A 24873-nucleotide genomic window follows, 5' to 3' on the forward strand; every position below is an offset into this window, starting at 1 on the left:
TTTTTATTTCTTCTTTGATTTCTTCAGTGATCTCTCGGTTATTTAGTAGTGCACTGTTTAGCCTGCATATATTTGTTTTGTTTTTCTTACAGTTTTTTTCTTGTAATTGATTTCCAGTCTCAGCGTTGTGATCAGAAAAGATGCTTGATACGATTTCAATTTTCTTAAATTTTCCAAGGCTTGATTTGTGACCCAAGATGTGATCTGTCCTGGAGAATGTTCCATGTGCACTAGAGAAAAATGTGTATTCTGTTTTTTTTGGATGGAATGTTCTGTAAATATCACTTAAATCTATCTGGTCTATTGTGTCATTTAAAGCTTGTGTTTCCTTATTTATTTTCTGTTTGGATGATCTGTCCATTGGTGTAAGTAAGGTGTTAAAGTTCCCCACTATTACTGGGTTACTGTCGATTTCTCCTTTCATGGTTGTTAGCATTTGCCTTTTGTATTGAGGTGCTCCTATGTTGGATGCATAAACATTTATAATTGTTATATCTTCTTCTTGGATTGATCCTTTGATCATTATGTAGCGTCCCTCCTTATCTCTTGTAACAGTTTTTATTTTAAAGTCTATTTTATCTGAGTATTGCTACTCTAGCTTTCTTTTGATTTCCATTTGCATGGAATATCTTTTTCCATCCCTTCACTTTCAGTCTGTTTGTGTCCCTAGGTCTGAAGTGGGTCTCTTGTAGACAGCGTATATATGGGACTTGTTGTTGTATCCATTCAGCCAGTGTGTGTCTTTTGGTTGGGGCATTTAATCCATTTACATTCAAGATTACTATTGATATATATGTTCCTATTACCATTTTCTTAATCGTTTTGGGTTTGTTTTTGTTGGTTTTTTTCTTCTCTTGTGTTTCCCACTTAGAGAATCTTTTTTAGCATTTGTTGTAAAGTTGGTTTGGTGGTGCTGAATTCTCTTAGCTTTTGTTTGTCTGAAAAGCTTTTGATTTCTCCATCAAATCTAAATGAGATCCTTGCTGGGTAGAGTAATCTTGGTTGTAGGTTTTTCTCTTTCATCACTTTAAGTATATCCTGCCACTCCCTTCTGGCCTACAGAGTTTCTGCTGAAAAATCAGCCGATAACCTTATGGGGATTCCTTTTTATGTTATTTTTTGTTTTTTCCTCGCTGTTTTTAATATTTTTTCTTTGAATTTAATTTTTATTAGTTTGATTAATATGTGTCTTGGTGTGTTTCTCCTAGGGTTTATCCTGTATGGGACTTTCTGTGCTTCCTGGACCTGGGTGACTATTTCCTTTCCCATGTTAGGGAAGTTTTCCACTATAATCTCTTCAAGTATTTTCTCAGACTGTTTCTTTTTCTCTTCTTCTTCTGGGACCCGTATAATTTGAATGTTGGTGTGTTTGTGTTGTCCCAGAGGTCTCTGAGACTGTCCTCAATTCTTTTCATTCTTTTTTCTTTATTCTGCTCTTTGGCAGTTATTTCCATCATTTTGTCTTCCACCTCACTTATTCGTTCTTCTGCCTCCGTTATTCTGTTATTGATTCCTTCTAGTGTATTTTTCATTTCAGTTATTGTGTTGTTCATCTCTGTTTGTTCTTTAATTCTTCTAGATCTTTGTTAAACATTTCTTGTATTTTCTCAATCTGTGTCTCCATTCTATTTCTGACATTCTGGATCATCTTTACTATCATTACTCTGAATTCTTTTTCAGGTAGATTGCCTATTTCCTCTTCATTTATTTGGTCTTGTAGGTTTTTACCTTGCTCCTTCATCTATGACATACTTTTTGCCATCTCTTTTTTTTTTTTTAAAGAGGGGATTGTGTTCCTGTTTTACAGGTTATTTGGCCTGAGGCTTCCCACACTGTAGTTTGTAGGCTATTGGGTAGAGCTGGGTCTTGGTGCTGAGATGAGGAACTCTGTGAGACCTCACTCTGATGAACATTTCCTGGGGTCTGAGGTTCTCTGTTAGTCTAGTGGTTCGGACTTGGAGCTCCTACCACAGGAGCTTCCCCCTGACCCCAGGCTTGCAAATCAAGATCCTGCAAACCACGTGGGTGGCTAAAAAAAATTTTTTTAAAGAGAAAAATAACAAAGTAAAACATAAAATTAAACTAGGAAACTAACAGATATGTTAGAAAGAATATAAAAATAAAAATATAGATGAATCAACAACCGGAAGGTAACTCAGTACCACAATACTGAAAAAGGAGGTAGGAAAGAAAATAAAAAAAACGGGGAGGGGGAAGGACTTGGCTGTGGAGAGTGGGGCCTATCAAGGGTGAGGTTTGGGTGGTGGGCAGGGCCAGTGCTCAGGACCTATGGGGCTGGAAAAGGCCCCGAGGGCTGTGGGGGTTGGGCTTAGGCTCAAGGAACAGGAGGGGGCCAGGAGTGCCCCCCATCCTGGTCTTAGAGGGCAGGGGACCTTACCTGGGAGCCTAGCAGGCTTCCTGGGCTCAAGTCGGTGGGGCAAACACCCTCCTCTCCTCTCCTGCTTCTCAGTCTGTGTTCTGGGAGGGCCCCTCCCACCTGCCTCTCCTGATCTCCCTGGCCTCCCTCCTATGCCACCAGGACCTATGCAGCCTGGAGGGGGCTTTGGATTGGAGGGGACTGGCCTGGGAGCTCAGCAGACTCCCCATGCCCAAGTGGGCGGGGCAGTCACCTTCTGCTCCTTTTATGCTCCTCCTGGAGGGCGCCTCCCACTTGCCTCTCCTGATCTCCATGGCCTCAGAGGTGCTGATGTTGTCTTGCCTCCACTTCTCCCCGCTTTGGTCCCCGTACGTCCTACTGGTTCACTTTGGGGTTCCTCCTGTCTCCTTGGGTGTCAGAGTCCTCCACCAGCGGCCAGCAGGCTCATTAGTTGTGGGGAGGTGCTAACTCTGTGTCTTTCCACACCGCCATCTTGACTCCTCTCCCCTGTAGTTTACTTTTAAACAACTTTTATCAAGCTATTAATAATACCCAGTGAATTCACCCACTGTAATTGTGCAATCGAATTGTACAGTTTAAGTTTTAGTAAATACATACAGTTGTGAAACTATCAGTTTTATCACCCCCACAAGTTCTTTTATGTCCATTTACAGTCTCACCCCCAGGCAACCATGGACCTGCTTTCTGTCTACAGTTTTGCCTTTCCTCAAAATTTCATATAAATCAGATCGGACACTATTTTGTCTTTATCTGATTTCTTTGACTTAGTGTAATATTTTTGAGGGCCATCCATGTTGTTGCATGTATCAGTAGTTCCTTTTTATTGTTGAGTTGTATTCCATGGTATGAATATACCACTTTTTATGATCTTTGATGAGAATTTGAATGATTGCAGTTTTTTGGCTATTAAGAATAATGCTGTTAGGAACATTCTTTTCTTTAAAATATGTATTTATTTTTTGGCTCTGTCGGGTCTTAGTTGCGGCACACGGGCTCTTTGTGGTGCATGGACTTCTCTCTAGTTGTGGCATGTGGGCTCATTAGTTGTGGTGCACGGGCTCTCTGATTGTGGCACGTGGGCTCAGTAGTTGTGGTGCATTGGGCTTAGTTGCCCCACAGCATGAGGGATCTTAGTTCCCCAACCAGGGATCGAACCAGCATCCCCTGCATTGCAAGACTGATTCTTAACCACTGGACCACCAGGGAAGTCCCAGGAACATTCTTTTATAAGTCATTGTGCAGATACGTTTCAAAGTTTCTCTTCGATAGATACGTAGGAGTGAAATTGCTGGGTCTTATGGTTAATGTATGTTTATCTTTTGAAGAAACTGCAAAACCGTTTTCCACAGTGGAAATCTGTTTTCCACCGATTGTACTACTTTTTTCCCAGCAGTATGGTATGAGAGTTCCAGTTTCTTCACATCTTCACCAACATTTAGACTCTCGTTCTTTTTAATTATAGCTATTCTACAGGGTCTGTAGTGGTATCTCATTGTTTTAACTTGTATTTCCCTAATGATTAACAACATTGAACATCTGTTTGTGTACTTATTGGACATTTGTATGTCTTCTTGGTAAAATATCTCTTAAAATATCTTACCCATTTTAAAAATTGGTTGCCTGTGTTCTTATTATTGAGTCATGCTCTTTATATATTCTGGATTCATATCTGTGATCAGAAAATATTTTTCCCAGTCTGTGGCTTGTCTTTTCATTTTCTTAGTGGTGTTTTTTTTGAAGGGAAAAGTTTTGTATTTTGATTAAGTTCAGCTATCAAGTTTTCTTTTATCACATGCTTTTGGTGACATAGCTCAGAAATTTTTTCCAAATCCAAGACCACAAAGATTTTCTCTTATGTTTTTATCTAGAAGTTGTAAACATTTTAGGTCTTACATTTAAGTCTCTGGTCCATTTTGAGTTAATTTTTATATATGGTGTGAGGTGAGGGTCTGAGTTTTTTTCTTTTTTTCTACCCTCTGCCCCCTTTTTTTCCCTCGTTGCCTATGGATATCCAGTTGTTCCAGCACCATTTGTTGAGAAGACTGTTCTTTCCCTATTGAATTAACTAGGTGCTTTTGTCAAAATTCAACTGACCACAAATGTGTGGGCTTATTTCTGGATTGTTTGTTCTATTCCATATTTGTTTGTTTGTTTATTTATTTATTTGGCTGTGCTGTGCTGCACATGGGATATTAGTTCCCTGACCAGGGATCAAACCTGTGCCCCCTGCATTGGGAGCATGGAATCTTAACCACTGGACCACCAGGGAAGTCCCATAGAATTCTGTAATATATAATGCAGTTTACTGTGCATTATTCAAATGTAGTTTAGCTGTAACTGTTTGGACTGTAAATTACAAGTACATAATCCTTCTACCATTTGAAAAAGTTTTATTTAATTAATAAACTATTTTTAACGCAATTTTATGTTCACAGTAAAATTGAGCCAAGTACAGAGAGTTCCCATATATCCCTAGTCCCCAGAATGCACAACCTCCTCCACTGTCAACATCCTGCACCATAATGGTTACATTTGTTAAAATTGATGACCCTGTATTGACACATCATTATCATCCAGAGCCCATAGTTTACATTAGGGTTCACTCTAGGTTTTGTACATTCTGTGGGTTTGGACAAATATATAATGACATGTATCCACCATTGTAGTATCATACAAAATTGTTTCACTCTATATAGTATGTTGCCTTTTCAGATAGATAACTTTCACTTAGTAACATGCACTTAGGTTTCCTCCATGCCTTTTCGTGGTTTGTTAACTCATCTCTTTTTATCAGTGAATAATATTCCATTGTCCTTATGAACTGTTTATCTGTTAACCTGCCTACTGAAGGACATCTTGGTTGCTTCCAAGTTTTGGCACTTATGAATAAAGCTGCTATAAATATCCACATGTAGGTTTTTTGGTGGACCTTCTGCCATTTTAAATATATAATTTGGAAACGAGGAGACTGGGTAAAATCTCAGGTCATTTTTAGTTTTTAAAAACTAACATTTTAAAAGAAGTTCATATTGAACAAAATGATAGCATTAGATTTTGTTAAGTTTGGCATTTAAAAACTAGAAATTTGGACTCTTCATCTCTGAAAATAAGATGAGATTCTTTAATTTTAGGGGATTCCTGGTCCTCCTTTCTCAGCTCTAATATAGTAAATTAGTAACCTTTTCATTAAAAAGAATTTAATTTTTATTTTATATTGGAGTATAGTTGATTTACAATGTTGTGTTAGTTTCAGGTGTACAGCAAAGTGATTCAGTTATACATATACATATATCCATTCTGTTTCAAATTCTTTTCCCATATAGATTATTACAGAATATTGCATAGAGCTCCCTGTGCTATACAGTATGTCCTTGTTGATTATCTATTTTATATATATAGTATATGTATATGTTAATCCCAAACTCCTAATTTATCCCTCCTCACCATGTTTCCCCTTTGGTAACCATAGTTTGTTTCTGAAGTCTGTGAGTCTGTTCCTGTTTTGTAAATAAGTTCATTTGTATAATTTTTTTTTAGATTCCACATAGAAGTGATATCATATGATATTTGTCTTTCTCTGACTTCACTTAGTATGATAATCTCTAGGTCCATCTATGTTGCTGCAAATGGCATTGTTTCATTCTTTTTTATGGCTGAGTAATATTCCATTGTATATATGTACCCCATCTTTTTTATCCATTCCTCTGTTGATGGAGATTTAGATTGCTTCCATGTCTTGACTATTGTAAATGCTGCTGCAGTTAACATTGGGGTGCATATATCTTTTCGAATGATGGTTTTCTCTGGATATATGCCCAGGAATGGGATCACTGGATTGTATGGTAGTTCTATTTTTAGGTTTTTTTTTTTTTTTTGATGTGGACCCTTTTTAACGTCTTTATTGAATTTGTTACAATATTGCTTCTGTTTTATGTTTTGGTTTTTTGGCCATGAGGCATGTGGGATCCCAGCTTCCTGACCAGGGATTGAACCTGCACCCCCTGCATTGGAAGGTGAAGTCCTAGCCACTGGACTGCCAGGGAAGTTCCTATGTTTAGTTTTTTAAGGAATCTCCATACTGTTTTCCATAGTGCCTGTACCAATTTACATTACCACCAACAGTGTAGGAGGGTTCCCTTTTCTGCACACCCTCTCCAGCATCTACTGTTTGTAGACTTTCTGATGATAGCCATTCTGACCGGTGTGGGGTGATACTTCATTGTAGTTTTGATATGCAGTTCTCTAAAAACTAGCAATATTGAGCACCTTTTCATGTGCTATTTGGCCATCTGTATGTCTTTGGAGAACTGTCTATTTAGGTCTTCTGCCCATTTTTTGGTTGGGTTGTTTATTTTTTTGATACAGAACTGCATGAGCTGTTTGTATATTTTGGAGAGTAATCCCTTGTTGGTCGCTTCATTTGCAAATATTTTCTCCCATTCTGTAAGTTGTCTTTTCATTTTGTTTATGGTTTCCTTTGCTGTGCAAAAGTTTTTAAGTTTCATTAGGTCCCATTTGTTTATTTTTGTTTTTATTTTCATTGGGAGGTGGATCCAAAAAAATCTTGCTGCAATTTATTTCAGAGTGTTCTGCCTATGTTTTCCTCTAAGAGTTTTATAGCACTCAGCTTTACATTTAGGTCTTTAATCCATTTTGAGTTTATTTTTGTGTATGGTGTTGAAGAATGTTCTAATTTCATTCTTTTACATGTAGTTGTCCAGTTTTCCCAGCACCACTTTTTGAAGAGACTGTCTTTTCTCCATTGTATAGTCTTGCCTCCTTTGTCATAGATTAATTGATCATAGGTGCATGGGTTTATCTCTGGGCTTTCTATCCTGTTCCATTGATCTGTATTTCTGTTTCTGTGCCAGTACCATACTGTTTTGATGACTGTAGCTTTGTAGTATAGTCTGAAGTCAAGGAGCCCAATTCCTCCAGCTCATTTATTTTTCTCAGGATTGCTTTGTCTATTCGGGGTCTTTTGTGTTTCTATACAAATTAAAAAAATATTTTGTTCTAGTTCTGTGAAAAATGCCATTGGTAATTTGATAGGGATTGCAATGAATCTGTTGATTGCTTTGGGTAGTATAGTCATTTTGACAATATTGATTCTTCCAATTCAAGAACATGGTATATCTCTCCATCTGTTTGTGTCATCTTTGATTTCTTTCATCAATATCTATAGTTTTCTGAGTACAGGTCTGTTGGCTCCTTAGGTAGGTTTATTCCTAGGTATTTTATTCTTTTTGATGTGATGGTAAATGGGATTGTTTCCTTAATTTCTCTTTCTGATCTTTCATTGTTAGTGTGTAGAAATGCAAGATTTCCACATATTAATTTTGTATCCTGCAACTTTACTGAATTCATTGATGAGCTCTAGTAGTTTTCTGGTAGCATCTTTAGGATTTTTTATGTATAGTATCATGTCATCTGCAAACAGTGACAGTTTTACTTCTTCTTTTCCAATTTGGATTCCTTTTATTTATTTTTCTTCTGTGATTGCCGTGGCTAAGACTTCCAAAACTGTGTTGAAAAAAGTGGTCAGAGTGGGCATCCTTGTCTTGTTCCTGATTTTAGAGGAAGTTCTTTTAGCTTTTCACTGTCGAGAATGATGTTAGCTGTGGGTTTGTTATACATGGCCTTTATTATGTTGAGGTAAGTTCTCTCTGTGCCGACTTCTGGAGAGTTTTTATCATAAATGGGTTTTGAATTTTGTCAAAAGCTTTCTCTGCATCTGTTGAGATGATCATATGTTTTTTTTTAACTGATAAAATTTTTTTTTTCACTTTTGAGTTTTTACAGTTTTCCTGTTTATTCGTGTAAGGTGGAAACTAGAACTGTTTAAAAGACATACACAGATCGAGTACATCAATAACCAGGGTTTTTTCTTTTTTGCTATACTATTTTCACACCTACAGGTGTGCTTGCTAGGCAATATAACCATCACAGAAGCAAACATGAGGCAGAATACTGGTGAGGAAAAAGCGAGAGAGAGCTACCAGGTATACAGACAGGCTCGTTCTACATTCACTACTGTGTTTTCAAGTGCCAAGTATTAACTGCACATTTTTGTTCAGCTAGAAAGAAGAGGGATTTTTTCTTTTTTTCCCTTTTGGTTTGTTTGAAATCAGTGCATGAATGTTTCTCATTTCAGCAGATGGACAAACAGATGGACACTATGGCTATGGGAAATGTTCAGGGGAGGGAGGGGGATACTGTGAGACTGCTAGGCCTGGCTATTCCCAACTCTCCCCATCACAGTGTTCATGCAACTTCCCTGCATTATAGGGTCTTGTTGAAACGTGTCTGTGAGCTTGATGGGATGGATACACTTGGGAGAGCTGGTGACAGGTGCTAACAAGCATTATCAGGTCTGGCTGCAATATAAGGAGAAACCATGGATATTTAAAAATACGTTTTTGAGTCAGATCTTGGTGTGACTGAAGAGCAACCACCGTTCTGAGAACTGGAAGAAGACAGAGCTGAGATGCAGGAAGCTCTTTTCAACTCTCTGTAGCAAGGCTGGCTCACTGAAGTACTCACCAACATCCCTCACCCCCTCCAGGCCCCCTGTCCCGCTCATCTAGTACTAAACCGTGAACAAAAGGCAAAGAGAATGCACAAAGAAGAAAATGTAAGGAAGAAGAAGGACAAATTTAGAGAGAGAAGAGAAAACCAAAATCAGTAGTCAAAAAGGACAGTGGGAAAGAATGTTTAGATTTCAAAATTTTAAAGCCCCGAGCTAGGAAGAACCCAAAGACTGAGTACTTACTCCTCAAGTGAAAGGCAGTCTCTGCAGAACATTATTCTTAGAGGTGTTACCCAGGAAACAGATAAGGCCAGTAGTAAGATACATGGCTTTTTTTTTCCTTCTTGAGCTCGTGGTTACAGGGAAAACAGATTCCACTACGGAAGCGCAAGCTGCCAGTCAGTAACATGCTGCTGTAGGAAAGGGGTTGGAGTCGCGTGTGGTCTATGAGCACTGGACCTTTGCATGGTGTCATAACCCAGTTATCTGCCACCAAGAATGTTAATTTCTGGCTTCAACTTTCCTCAGAGGAAGACACTGTGGCCATCCGCAGTCATGAACTTTTGAGTGGCAGCAGCCCCAATGGGTCAAGTGTCTACAAGCCCTGAACAGAACAGGTAGAATCACTGTGAATTACCATGAAACTCGAATGCCAAACTAGAGGTTTCTCACTCCAAGTCCCAGTGTCACAATATAATCTCTATAACTTTCTGTACAACTTTACAATGGAACTGTATTTCAGTGACTGTTTTGAATTGAATTAAACTTTCCAAAAAGTTACACATAATTCATGTCTATTTTGTTTTCTACCAGTAAGAGTGCTGCTAAATTACAAAACCCCATAATCACAGTATTGTTTTTTTAAAAAATTAAACACACAGTATTCCTGTCAATGTTAATCCAAATCAAAACTTCAGAATGCCATGGCATTTATGTGACCAATCTGAGTTTTAGATACAAATACCAGCTGCTTATCCCATGGACCATTTTTGCTAGACTGAGGCTGTGAAAAACTGAAAGTTGACGTATGATTCTTTTTGTTTTTTAATTGCACAAAAGGATATACGTGGAGGGTACAGAGTGACACTGAAGAGATCACAGGGCATGACAGACATTAGTTCTCTCCCTCCCCAGCATCTCCTTCGTCTCCCTGGTTTTCCGACGTCCACAGAGTGAGATTGTCCCTAAGCAACTGCATGATCAGGATGCTGTCTTTGTAAGACTCTTCATTCAGTGTGTCCAATTCAGCAATCGCTTAATCAAATGCTGTTTTTGCCAGGCTGCAAGCCTTTTCAGGAGAGTGTAGAATCTCGTAGTAAAAGATGGAGAACTTAAGTGCCAGGCTCAGTTGAATTGGGTGTGTAGGCTGCATTTCTTTCTTACTAATTTCAAATGCTTCCTGGTAAGCCTGCTGGGAGTTTGACACAGTGGTTTGTTTATTGTCTCTAGATGCCACCTCAGAAAGATATCTAAAATAATCGCCTTTCCTTTTCAAGTAGAACACCTTACTTTCTGGTTGTGTAGCATTGGGAATAAGGTACTTGTCCAACAGCTCCAGAACATTGTTGCAGATGTCCTGCAGCTCTGCCTTGATCTTCTCACGGTATTCTTTGCACATCTGCTGCTTCTTCTCGTTCCTCTCTGTTTTCTGTTTGATGCTGGAGATGACACGCCAGGAAGAACGGTGGGCACCGACCATGTTCTTGTAAACAACAGACAGCAGTTTCCTCTCCTCATTTGAGAGCTCGTGCCCCTGCTCCATGACTGCCTTCACGGCCGCAGCCATGTCATCGTAGCGCTCTGCCTGCTCGGCGAGTTTGCCTTTCTGTACCAGCTCACTTTTATCCATGGTCATTCCTGTGGGAGGACTGCAGGGGACAAAGACACTAGCGGAGCTCCGGGCGTGGTGACCGCTTCCTTCCCAAGCCCATTACTCCAGCGGTGGCTGCAGTGGTGGCGGCGGCGGCGGCAGAATCGGTGGCTGCAGTGGCGACCTCGGCTCCGGAATCGGCGGCTGATCATATGGTTTTTATTCTTCAGTTTATTAATGTGTGTATCACACTGATTGATTTGTGGATGTTGAAGAATCCTTGCATCCCGGGGATAAATCCCACTTGATCGTGGCTCATGATCCTTTTAATGTATCGTTGGATTCAGTTTACTAGTATTTTGTCGAGGATTTTTGCATCTATGTTCATCAGTGATATTGGCCTATTTCTTTTTTTTGTGGTATCTTTGTTTGGTTTTGGTGTCAGGGTGATGGTGGCCTCATAGAATGAGTTTGGGAGTGTTCCTTCCTCTGCGATTTTTGGGAAGAGTTTCAGAAGGATAGGTGTTAACTTTTCTCTAAATGTATGGTAGAATTCACCTGTGAAGCCATCGGGTCCTGGACTTTTGTTTGTTGGCAGTTTTAAAATCAGTTTTGATTTCAGTACTTGTGATTGGTCTGTTCATATTTTCTGTTTCTTCCTGGTTCAGTCTTGGAAGGTTATATGTTTATCCATTTCTTCTAGATTGACCATTTATTGACATATAGTTGCTTATAGTAGTCTCTTATAATCCTTTGTATTTCTGTGGTGTCCATTGTAACTTCTCTTTTTTCATTTCTAATTTTATTGATTTGAGCCCTCTCCCTTTTTTTCTTGTTGAGTCTGGCTACAGGTTTATCAATTTTGTTTATCTTTTCAGAGGAACCAGTTTTTAGTTTGATTGATCTTTTCTATTTTGTTTCTCTCTGTTTCATTTATTTCTGCTTTGATCTTTATGATTTTTTCCTTCTACTAACTTTGGGTTTTATTTGTTCTTCTTTCTCTAGTTACTTAATATCCTTTTTAAATTAGTAATATTCATATATTTAATGCATTCATAGAAATTGCATTAGGTATTAATTTTGAGCTCAAATTTCTTTTTGGTCATTACATACTGGTAAAAAACATGGGCTATGGAGCCAACTGGAGTGTGTTCAGATCTTGCTTCTACCACTTATTATGTCATTGAGCAAGTAACTCAACCTTTGTTTCCTCAACTAAACTGTGGGAATATAAACATTGCCTAGCTTTTAGGATTGGGGTGAAAATTAAATAGGAATGCATGTAAAGTACATGACATAGCACCTAGCAAATGATCAGTAAGTGGTAGCTGTGGTGTCTTTTCTAAAATGCAGTATATGAGTTCATGATATTTTCAGCTCCTTGGAATGCAGTAAGTTATATTCTTAACGCAAGAGTTTGAAATATTTAGTGAGTTAGAAAAAAATTAAGACTTTTTAATTATTCCCATGTATAAAAATGGTTTCTGTTGTGATTAATTTATTTTCATAGAAAGTCCAAAAATGACGAGAAGTTGTTGTTAACTGAATAGAGTGGTAGTAGTTGAGAAACGTTTTTCATTTATGCTGTCACTTTCTAGGCTATCTTCTCATACTATACTGTCTCCTGAGGAAATCTCATCCACCTCCATGGCTTCAGTGGCAAATGAATCTCATCCATCCTCCTGCTTGCTTGACACATCCATTTGGGTGTATCGTAGACTTAAAGCTCAGTACCCCCAAACTAAATTCACGATCTTCCCTTTCAAACTGTTATTTCTTCTAGTGTTGTTCACCATCTCAGTACATGGCGTAGCCATACATCCCTTTGGTCAAGCCAGAAATTGAAAGTCACCCTCAATTCTTCCTTTTCCCTGGTCCCCTTATGACTATTTTCCAGGTCCTCTTGATTCTAACTGTTAAATATCTCTGACATCCTACTGTTAAATATCTCTGAAATCCTTCTACCTTTCTCATCCCCTTCTATTTATTGTCAGCACCATCTCTCATCTGGCTGACTACTTCAGCCCTCTAACTTATTTCTTCACGTCTCCTCTTGCTTTCTTCCAATTCTTCGTATACAGTATAGCCAAAGTGACTATGATGTCACTCCTCTGAAAAATCATTCTATGGCTTCACTTTGTTTTTAGCATAAGCTCTAAAAGCCTTAAGATGTTCTTCATCGTCCTGCGTGATTAGGCCCCTGTTAATTTCTTTAGCTGTATCTGCATCCACTGTCCTTTTCCATCTCTGTTTCTTCCATTCTGGTCTCATTACATTTCTTCAAAATCTCCATTCTCTTTTTTGCCTCTGGCTGTCCACTCTGTTCCTATCTAACTCTTGCTTATATATCAGATCGTATCTTAAACCTTACCTCTTCTGGAAAGCCTTCCCTGACCTCTTCCCCTTTCCTCCTTCATCAGTTCTGCCCAGATTATGTCCCTTACTCTCATCTAGAACTCCGTGTTTCTCATTTCCCAACACTCATCCTGCTTATAATTATTTGGCTAGTATGTCCTCCCCAAGATGACATAGCATAAGATTAAAGATTGTGTTTGTCTTGTTTGTCATTGTGTCCCCGGTGCCTAGCACAATGCCAGACACAGGTGTGTAGTATTTGTTGAGTGAATGAATTTGGCTATTTAGAAAATTTTAAGCTGTATCTGTAATCACTTATAATAATTGTATTGTCACCTTTTTTTGTTAATTCCCCCTATTCCTTACAACTGTTACTTAAAACATTTTATTTCGAAATAATGTACTTATTTTAGGAATAAGAAGAAAAAAACTACCATTTGCCAGGCGTCATGTTGGTCACTTGAAGTAAATTGTTTCATTTGGTTCTTACTATCAATGTAGAGTATTCATTCTTTTTTTTTTAAAACATCTTTATTGGGGTATAATTGCTTTACAATGGTGTGTTAGTTTCTGCTTTATAACAAAATGAATCAGTTATACATATACGTATGTTCCCGTATCTCTTCCCTCTTGCGTCTCCCTCCCTCCCTAGAGTATTCATTCTTATCCCCATTTTGCCATTGAGGAGATAATCTCTGGGTATATACTTTCTAAGGTCAAGTCTCTGAAAAATGGCAGATGTGTGGATTCACGTTGAGGTCTTTCTATTCTAGAACCTGTGTTCTCTTGCTGTAATTATACTACCTTCTCCAATTTAACGTCCACATTAAGTAATTAATATACACATTTTAAGAAATTTCTTATGATTAGCTAAAGTATCAGATTTTGTATTTATTTCATTGACTCTAGTTCTTTAACAGTGCTATGCTCATGTGGCATACAGTACATCTTGTAATTGCTGATAATAAAGGTGAAATTTGTACAAGAATAAATTTTAAGTCCAGGCTAGAAATTGCATCACGGTGTCAAAGGAATTAATTTTAAGAGCTATTGGTCTGTAGCATGACTCTGTGAAGTGATTGATTCTCTTCATCATTTTCAGGGACTATTTTTGCATATGGACAAACTGGAACAGGTAAAACTTTTACCATGGAAGGTGTTCGAGCTGTTCCTGAACTTAGAGGAATCATTCCAAATTCATTTGCTCACATATTTGGTCATATTGCAAAAGCAGAGGGTGATACAAGGTAAAAGAGAATTCTTAATATTTTCTAATATTGAGAAGTACAAGCATAAGAAAGACGTATAAATTTTATAAACACATTTAAAAAACTGTTCTAATATTTCACTGTTTTTTTTTAATGATGTTTTATTACAGATTTTTGGTTCGAGTGTCTTATTTGGAAATATATAATGAAGAAGTTCGTGACCTTTTGGGCAAGGATCAGACACAGAGGTTAGAGGTATGGATAATTGAAATTGGAGCATTTTCCAAAGCATTAGAATGTGTAGTAAATTAAGCTCTTTTTTGAACAAAGTTACTTTAAATATTTTACTTATTTTTTGACCGTGTAATATAACATAGTACAAAAATAAAAGTATTTTAAACATTTATGCATTGGAAAGTCTTGTTCCTACCTCATTTCTCCCCACCCTAAGATAACCACTTTCAGTATCCTTTCAGTGTTCTTTATGTAAATACAAACAAATACAATTTTATTTTTACTCCAAAAGTAGGACACTGTATACATTGATATGCACCTTTTTTTTTTTTTTTTTGGTACGCAGGCCTCTCCCGTTGCGGAGCACAGGCTCCGGACGCACAGGCTCAGCGGCCATGGTTCATGGGCCCAGCTGCTCCGCAGCATGTGGGATCTTCCCGGACCGGGGCACAAACCCACGTCCGCTGCATCGGCAGGCGGACTCTCAACCACTGCGCCACCAGGGAAGCCCCGCATCATTTTTTTAATTAAATTTTTTATTGAGATAAGTGTAAATTCATATGCAGTTGTAAGAAATAATACAGAGAGATTACCCTTCACACAGTTTTCCCCAGTGGTAACATTTTACAAAGCTATAATGTAATATCACAACCATGATATTGACCTTGATGCAATCCACAGATCTCATTCAAATGCCCCCAGTTTTTCTTGTAGTCATTTGTGTTGTATACTGTTTTATCATGTGGAGATTGGTATATCCACTACCACAGCAAGGTACTAAACATCTCAGATATGCCTTATGTTGCCCTTTTATAACCACGTCCACCTCTCCTGTGACCACTCCCCTCTGTCCCCATCCCTAACCCCGGACAACCCCTGATCTACTTTCCATTTCTACAGTTTTGTCATTTCAAAATGTTATGTAAATATAAACATACAATATGTAACCTTTTGGAATTGTCTTTTTTCACTTGGCATAACTCCCTAGAGATTCATCCAAGTTGTTGCATGTATCGATTGTTCATTCATTTTTATTACTGAGTAATATTGCATGGCGTATTTAACCATTCACCTGTTGAAGGACATCTGGGCTGTATACAGTTTTGGGCTATTATGAGTAAGGCCACTATGAATATTAACACAGATTTTTTTGCAAATGTAAATTTTCATTCTCTGGTATGAATGCCTGAGAGTACTCCAGAATTTATTTTAAGTCAGAAGTTTTTAAAGTGTCAAAAATATAGGTATTAAGACTAATCATGAATGTAGTCATGAATACTTGTGTTTTCAGTCTTTCTTTTACCTGAAGGAAAAACCACACTTTCTGATTGAGAAACTCTAGTTTGTATACTTCTGGGTAATAGATTAGCACTAAAGACTACTTTCATCCAGCATCTTAGAAAAGGGAACTGTGAGATTATATGCATAAATGTCAGATAATCACAAAATTTGTGAATTGGTACATTATGGTTTTAACTGACAAGTATAGCTGATTCACATTCATTATTTTTTAATTGAGATATAATTTACATAGCATAATATTCATCCTTTTAAAGTGTACAATTTAGTGATTCTTAGTATATTCAGAAAGTTATGCAACCATCACCACTATCTAATTCTAGAACATTTTCATTACTCCAGAAAGAAACTCCATGGCCATTAGGAGCCACTCACCATTCCCCCTCTCCCTCCTGGTAACCCATAATTTACTTTTTGTCTCTATGGACTTGCCTATTCTGGCCATTTCATTTAAATGGAATCATACAATTGTGGTCTTTTATGTCTGGCTTCTTTCACTTAGTATAATGTTTTCAAGATTCACCCATGTTGTAGCATGAATCAGTATTTCATGTTTTTGTTTTGTTTTAACAGCTGTACATGTTTTTATATGAATACACGCATACCTCGTTTTATGGTGCTTCACTTTATTATGCTTTGCAGATACTGTGTTTTTTACAAAATGAAGGTTTGTGGCAACCTGCATCAAACAGATCTGTTCAGCTTCATTTTTCCAGCAGCATTTACTTACTTCATGTCTCTGTGCCACATTTTGGTAATTCTTGCAATATTTTAAACTCTCCACCAGCAAAAAAATTATGACTCACTGAAGACTCAGGTGATGTTAGCATTTTTTAGCAATGAAGTATTTTGAAATTAAGGTACATACATTTTTTTAAACATAATGCTGTTGCACACTTAATAGACTACAGTATAGTGTAAACGTAACTTTTATATGCAATGAGTAACCAAAAAATTCATGGTACTAAGTTTATTACGGTGGTCTGGAACTGAACCTGCAATATCTTTGAACTGTATATTTTTTCAGTTCTCTTGGTTATATATCAGTGAATGTAATCGTTAGATAATGTGGTAACTGTATTTTTAGGAACTGCCAGACTGTTTCCCACAGTGGTTGTACCATTTTACATTCCTATCAGCAATGTAAGAGGAGTCCAGTTTCTCTACATCCTCATCAACACTTATTATTATCTGTCTTTTTTATAGCCATTTTAGAGGGTATAAAGTGGTATCTCATTTGTGGGCTTGATTTTCATTTCCCTGATGGCTAATGATGATGAATATCTTTTCACGCCATTTGTGTATCTTCTTTGGATAAATTTCAGTTTGGATCCATTGCTCATTTTTAATTGGGTCTTTGTCTTTTTGTTATTGAGTTGTAATAATTCTTTATATATTCTAGATACAAGTTTGTTAACAGATATATGGATTTACAAAAATATTCTCCCATCTGTGGGATTGTCTTTTCACTATCTTGATGGTGTCCTTTGGAGCATAAAAATTTAAAATTTTCATCATGTCTGGTTTATCTGTATTAAGTTTTGTTGCTTGTGCTTTTTGGTGTAGTATCTAGGAAATCATTGCTTCATCCAAGGTCATGAAGATGTATGCCTGTGTTTTCTTCTAAGAGTTTTATAGTTTTAGCTCTTATATTTATGTCTTTGATTCATTTTGAGTTAATTTTTTATGTACCATGTGAGGTAGAGGACCAACTTCACTTTTGCCTATGGAATATCCAGTTGTCTCAGCACCATTTATTGAAAAGACTATTTTCCCCTCATTGCACTTTGCTTTTTTCATTGAACAATGGATTGTGGCAATTTTTCCACATCAGTACAGAGAAAGCTTCCTCATTCCTTTTTTTTTTTAAAGTTTCATAATATCCTTTGTATGCACATAATTTTAATTTATTTAGCCAGCCCTCTGTTGATGAACACTTGGGTTGTTTAAGATCTTTTGCTGTTACACACAATTCTGTGCTAAATAGCCTTGTACATACAGCATTTCATACATGTGCAAGTATATCTGAGGATAAATTCCTGAAGCAGGGTTGCTGAGTCATGTGGTAAATGATTAGTAACTATTGCCAAATATATTAATATAGTGTATGAGACACTAGGTTTAGTGTATGAGACAAATGGTTAGCCTTTAAAATATTAACATTGGAATTTTGATAGAAACTGCATTGTCAGTAAAATAATTAGAGAATAATGGTAAGAGTAGTCACCATTGTAGAATGGCGTAGAATACACTTAGAACAACAGCAGCTACTATTACTAAGCTTTTATAATGTGGCAGTAGGCATTCAGTACAGTAAATTGTGGTAGTAGCACATACTTTATTTCATTTAATCTTTTAGCAGTTCAGTTTTGTTATTGTAAAAAAATGAAACCTAGAGGGGTTTCCTGACTTGCTCATGTCGCAGGTAGGTGGATTAAGGATTAAAGGGTGATTTCTGAGGTTTTACCATCTTAGCTTGAATTCTGGCTCTGAGTTCTTAAGCAAGTTACTTACCCTCTATGAGCCTTAGCTTTGCCACATGAAAATGGAAATCATAAAAGTATCTACTTTATAGGATTATTGCCAACATTAACAAATTAATACAAAGTTTTAAAATCATTGATTGACATGTAATAAAGTATTCAATACATTTTAGCTTTTTTTCTTTTTAAGTTTACTATATAAGCTGAGCTTTTGGAGCAGTATATTACAGGCTTAGGTATTATTTGTGTTTGTTGGACCTTAATGAAGACTTAATCTATAATGATAATGTGTAGACAGCAAATATAGAGATAAGTTTCATTTTTGCTAGTTGTCATCTTTGGTTTTGATGGATACTTTAATTCTGTGCTTTTTACCTTTTAAAAGTTTATTATTTTATTGCATAGATTATTAGAATAAAAATCATTTGGACAGATTTTCCATTTTTGTAACAGTAATTATAGATCAGATTTATTCTCAGGAACAGTCTTGTCAATGGTTCTCAACCACATTAGACCCAATGCCCCTTTTTTATAACATATATCTTGTAATGCCCCTTTGACTATCTGAAATAAATTTCATAGATGATGAAATCTATCTACACACATAATTTAAAAATTATCAATATACTGCCCTATTATAATATAAAAGAATAAAATTAATTAAAAAATAAAGTACTTGTATTTCAATATATAAATGCTTAGATGTGATCATACTCAATGACATAATGAAGTAGTCAGAAGCATATATAATCGTTATGATTGTAGCAGCTACAAATGCAGACTATTATAAGTATGTTGTATTGGTGATCTAAACATCTTGATTGGTGTTACTGTCAATGACATGGTCTTTTAAAATAGTAACTAGCTCTTGGTAGAGTTCTGAGGAAAATAAAGTAGTTCTTTCCTCAGTTTTCCTGCATTCCTATATTATTATCATTACCATGGGAAAGCACTTAGTCTTCATATGTACAATAGAGTTAGGGTTTAGATTCAGGTAATTATAAATTATTTTTTCACCCATGTTAATATCTGGTAGGACTTTCAGAGTTGCATGGGACAGTTCATTGACTGTGACCCATTTCATTTCAAGGTGTTTAGTATCCCAGGCCTCTGCCTATGAATACTAATAGCGTCCTCAAGTGAACCAGAAATGTCCCCCACAAACTTCTAAAACATTCTGGGCAGGGGAGTAACTGCTGCCATTGAGATTCATTGTTTTGGCGTTATAAACTGTTTGTTATACAAATTAAATTTCTGTGTTTTTGATAAAAATTCTTTGCTAGCATTACCATCCAATTTTTTTTAACTTTCATAAACAAATAACAATAATAGACAGTAATACATACCACTCACTCACATTCATGTGCCTCATTTCTAGGTGAACTTGCTGGCGCTGACCCAGACTCATGACTGAATTTAAGCTATTAGTTTTTAGGAGTGTCTAGACCACATTTAAGTTACCAGGACTCTCTAACAAAGGTAAAGACCAAGGCCCTCTAATGAGAGTCAATATCAGGGGTATCTCTGAGAACGATTAATCCTTTAATTTCCTTTTTTTCCTCCTGGTGGGATCTCCTCCCAAACCAGGGCCAGGATCCCCTAATGAGGGTCAAAACCAGAGAGAAAACAGGATTCAAACTCGTGTACTAAGACACCCGAGATAAAAGTCAAACTAATTCCAGAAGGCTCACTTTGATACAATATCATAAAAGCCTATGCATAAGGAATTTTATCCCATTTTCTTTCCCTTTTAAAAAACAGTTCTAAAAAAAAAAAACAACAACAACAACAACAAAAAAAACAGTTCTAGTTGAATGTAGGTATTATAGTCTAAAGACCACTGAGGGGCCATTGTTCATCAGAGCCTAAGGAATATTGGGGCCATGTGGTGTTACAGTAAAATATCATTCTCTTTCTTTTCATGGGAGCATAGCTGCAGTTCTTCCAGTTTTGCAAAATCCACCCTAGGGGACTACAAGATAGAACAGAGCTCTCATTACCCATTATTCTTTCACACAGCTGCTATTACCAGAAACAGATAGACTGGCAGATCAGTATCCAGAGTCTTCTCAGGGTCACAGTTTCCTAGAATGAGAATGGAAAGTTTCCTACCTACCATTCCAGACAGGGGTGCAGATGAGCCTTGGTCTAACAGGGAGTTTCTCAATTACTGCTCAGGCGGTGCTGGATGGCCAAGGGACTCCTTGATCCAGAAGGGAAAGTCCAATTAAAGTGGTACTCTGCTCAAAACAAGATGACCATGTCATACACCTTCCCCCACAAAAAAGTAAAATTCCAATCAAGGCAACCCAGTAGGGAAGAATGCCCTGGTGTTGTCACACACGAGGTTACACCACGTACCAGAGACGTCTTACACAAGGACCAGAGCCTTGTTTCCTTTACCAGTGAATCGAAAATGCCATGGGCCAGTGCTGCCTAGTTAGTGGCAAGCACTTGGGGCTGTCCCTGAGACAAAAGTACTCAGGCACCTGCAGGACAAAATCTGAGTGCCAGTGTCAGCCGAGGGCTGATGTACCATGAGTGAGATGCCACTCAGGATGACTGTCCCTTCATGGTCGCCAAAATTGTTACTGAACCAAACTTGGGTCTGCTTGCGTGCCACACAGCAAGGCAAATTTACTGACACTGGGTTGTGTTGAAGGAAGTACACTGTTTTATTGCAGGGCACCAAGCAAGCTCATGTTCAGAAGGCTCAAACTCCCTAATGGCTTTTTTTCAGGGATGGGTTTTTAAAGGCAACATTTGCGGTGAGTGTGGCAGGGTGCATGACTTCTGATTGGTTGGTGGTGAGGTAACGGTGATATTTTGGGAATCTTAATCATCAACCTCCTGGTTTAGTCCAGTCTGAGGTCTAGTGCTTGTGGTCTGCCTGTAGTCATCATCCTCAACCTGGATGGGGGTCTTGGTTTCTACAGAACAACTCCAAGATACACATGAGATTGTTTTATATATTCCTTGAGGAGGAACTAGGACTCTGTTTTATACCTGAACTATTGTTTCAGCTATAAAAAGCAGTTTTTTGACTGGTTTTCTTTTGTTTCTGCATTCCTTCACTTCCTTTGTAACTGCTTGACTCTGCTCTTTGGAATTCAGGAAAAGCCTGGGAGACTAAATCCTTTTTCTACAAACAAGAAATGGGGGATGTGGAGGGGCTTTTTTTTACTTGGGAGGGTCCCGCAAGGTCCTGCCTTTTTTTATTTTATTTTTATTGGAGTATAGTCGATTTACAATGTTGTGTTAGTTTCAGGTGTACAGCAAAGTGATTAAATTATACATATGCATATAATTCTAATCTTTTTCAAATCCTTTTCCCATTTAGCTTATTACAGAGTATTGAGTAGAGTTCCCTGTGCTATACAGTAGGTCCTGGTTGGTTATCTATTTTAAATATATTAGTGTATATATGTCAATCCCAAACTCCCAATTTATTCTTCCCCCCAACCTTTACCCTTTGGTAGCCATAAATTTGATTTCTAAGTCTGTGAGACTGTTTCTATTTTGTAAATAAGTTCATTTGTATCATATTTTACAGATTCTGCCTAGAAGTGATATATGATATTTGTCTTTCTCTGACTGACTTCACTTAGTATGATAATCTCTAGGTTCATCCGTGTTGCTGCTAATGGCATTATTTCATTCTTTTTAATGGCTGAATAATATTCCATTGTATAAATGTACCACCTCTTTTTTTTATTAATTTATTTATTTTTGGCTGTGTTGGGTCTTTGTTTCTGTGCGAGGGCTTTCTCTAGTTGCGGCAAGCGGGGGCCACTCTTCATCGCGGTGCGCGGGCCTCTCACTATCATGGCCTCTCTTGTTGCGGAGCACAGGCTCCAGATACACAGGCTCAGTAGTTGTGGCTCACGGGCCTAGTTGCTCTGCGGCATGTGGGATCTTCCCAGACCAGGGCTCAAACCCGTGTCCCCTGCATTGGCAGGCAGATTCTCAACCACTGCGCCACCAGGGAAGCCCCAACCACATCTTCTTTATCCATTCTTCTGTCGATGGACATTTAGGTTGCTTCCATGTCCTGGCTATTGTAAATAGTGCTCCAATGAACATTGGGGTGCGTATATCTTTTCAAATTATGGTTTTCTCTGGATATATACCCAGGAGTGGGATTGGTGGATCATATGGTAGTTATGTTTTAGTTTTTTAAGGAAGCTTCATACTGTTCTCCATAGTGGCTGTACCAATTTACATTCCCACCAACAGTGTAGGAGAGTTCCCTTTTCTCCACACCCTCTCCAGCATTAATTGGTTGTAGAATTTTTGATGATGGCCATTCTGACTGGTGTGAGGTGATACTGTGTAGTTTTGATTTGCATTTCTCTAATAATTAGTGTTTTGTTTATCTAATACTTGGTGCTTTTTAGCCATCCTGTATGTCTTCTTTGGAGAAATGTCTATTTAGATCTTCTACCCATTTTTTGATTGGGTTGTTTGTTTTTTGATATAGACCTGCATGAGCTGTTTGTATATTTTGGAGAGTGATCCCTTGCCGGTCGCTTTGTTTGCAAATATTTTCTCCCGTTTTGTAAGTTGTCTTTTCATTTTGTTTATGGTTTCCTTTGCTGTGCAAAAGCTTTTAAGTTTTAATTTGGTCCCATTTGTTTATTTTTCTTTTCATTACTCTAGAAGGTAGATTGAAAAAGATCTTTCTGCAATTTATGTCAGAGTGTTCTGCTTATGTTTTCCTCTAAGAGTTTTATTGTATTTGGCCTTACATTTAGGCTTTTAATCCACTTGAGTTTATTTTTGTGTATGGTGTTAGGGAGTGTTCTAATTTCATTCATTTACATGTAGCTGTCCAGTTTTCCCAGCACCACTTATTGAAGAGACTGTCTTTTCTCCATTGTATATTCTTGCTTCCTTTGTCATAGATTAGGTGACCATAGGTGCATGGGTTTGGTCTCTTTGTATTTTCTTTTTCTTCCTGGTTCAGTTTTGGAAGGTTGTACCTTTCTAAGAATTTGTGCATTTCTTCCAGGTTGTCCAATTTATTGGCGTATAGTTGCTTGTAGTAGTCTTTTATGGTCCTCTGTATTTCTTTGTATTTCTTTGGTGTCCATTGTAACTTCTCCTTTTTCATTTCAATTTTATTGATTTGAGACCTCTCCTTTTTTTTCTTGATGAGTCTGGCTAAAGGTTTATCAATTTTGTTTATCTTTTCAAAGAACCAGCTTTTAATTTGATTGATCTTTTCTATTGTTTTATCTCTATTTCATTTATTTCTGCTCTGATCTTTATGATTTCTTTCCTTCTATTTGGTTTTGTTTGTTCTTTCTCTAATTGCTTTAGGTGTAAGGTTAGGTTTATTTGAGATTTTTCTTGTTTCCTGGGGTAAGATTATATAGCTATAAACTTCCCTCTGAGAACTGCTTTCGCTGCATCCCATAGGTTTTGGATAGTTGTGCTTTCATTTTCATTTGTCTCTAGGTATTTTTAAATTTTCTCTTTGATTTCTTCAGTTATCCATTGGTTGTTTAGTAGCATATTGTTTAGCCTCTACGTGTTTGTGTTCTTTATAGTTTTTTTTCCTTATAATTGATTTCTAATCTCAGAGCATTGTGGTTGGAAAAGATGCTTGATATGACTTTTTAAAATAAATTTATTTATTTATTTTTGGCTGTGTTGGTCTTTGTTGCTGTGTGCGGCCTTTCTCTAGTTGTGGCGAGCGGGGACTACTCTTCGTTGTGGTCAGCGGGCTTCTCACTGCGGTGGCTTCTCTTGTTGCGGAGCACAGGTTCTAGGCACATGGGCTTCAGTAGTTGCGGCACGTGGGCACAGTAGTTATGGCTCTTGGGGTCTAGAGCTCAGGATCAGTTGTGGCGCATGGACTTAGTTGCTCCACGGCATGTGGGATCTTTGTGGACCAGGGCTCAAACCTGTGTCCCCTGCATTGGCAGGCGGATTCTTAACCACCACACCACCAGGGAAGTCCTCATATGATTTTAATTTTCTTAAACTTACCAAGTCTTTGTGGCCCAGCAGGTGGTCAATCCTGGAGGATGTTCCATGTGCACTTGAGAAGAATGGGTATTCTGCTGCTTTTGAATGGAATGCTCTATAAATATAAATTAAGTCCATCTGTTCTAATGTGTCATTTAAGGCCTGTTTTTCCTTATTGATTTTCTGTCTGGATGATCTGTCCATTGTTGAAAGTGGAGTGTTCACGTCCCTCACAATTACTGTTACTGTCAGTTTCTCCTTTTGTGGGTCTTAACATTTGCCTTATATATTGAAGTGCTCCTGTGTTGGGTGCATATATTTAGAATTGTTATCTTTTTCTTGGATTGATTCCTTGATCATTATGTAGTGTCCTTCTTTGTCTCTTGTAACAGTCTTTATTTTAAAATCTGTTTTGTCTGAAACGAGTATTGCTACTCCAGCTTTCTTTTGATTTTCATTTGCATGGAAGACGTTTTTCCATCCCCTCACTTTCAGTCTGTATGTGTCCCTAGATCTCAAGCGGGTCCCTTGTAGACAGCATCTATACAGGTCTTGTTTTTGTATCCATTCAGCAGTCTGTGTCT

At 37.6% G+C, this 24873-nt stretch overlaps 1 protein-coding gene and 1 pseudogene across 1 annotated transcript in view; one reads left to right on the forward strand and one right to left on the reverse strand.

Moving 5' to 3' along the window:
- KIF3A (kinesin family member 3A) overlaps positions 1 to 24873 on the forward strand; it is an 82431-nt gene that overhangs the window by 14769 nt on the left and 42789 nt on the right. Inside the window, exons 3-4 of the mRNA XM_060008869.1 lie at positions 14195 to 14339; positions 14471 to 14555. Of these exons, the coding sequence (XP_059864852.1) occupies positions 14195 to 14339; positions 14471 to 14555 (230 nt within the window). The remainder of the gene's footprint in view (positions 1 to 14194; positions 14340 to 14470; positions 14556 to 24873) is intronic.
- LOC132422100 (14-3-3 protein beta/alpha-like) lies at positions 9984 to 10782 on the reverse strand (annotated as a pseudogene).

The sequence above is a fragment of the Delphinus delphis genome, chromosome 3, assembly GCF_949987515.2.
Source record: "Delphinus delphis chromosome 3, mDelDel1.2, whole genome shotgun sequence".
Taxonomy (NCBI): Eukaryota; Metazoa; Chordata; class Mammalia; order Artiodactyla; family Delphinidae; genus Delphinus; species Delphinus delphis.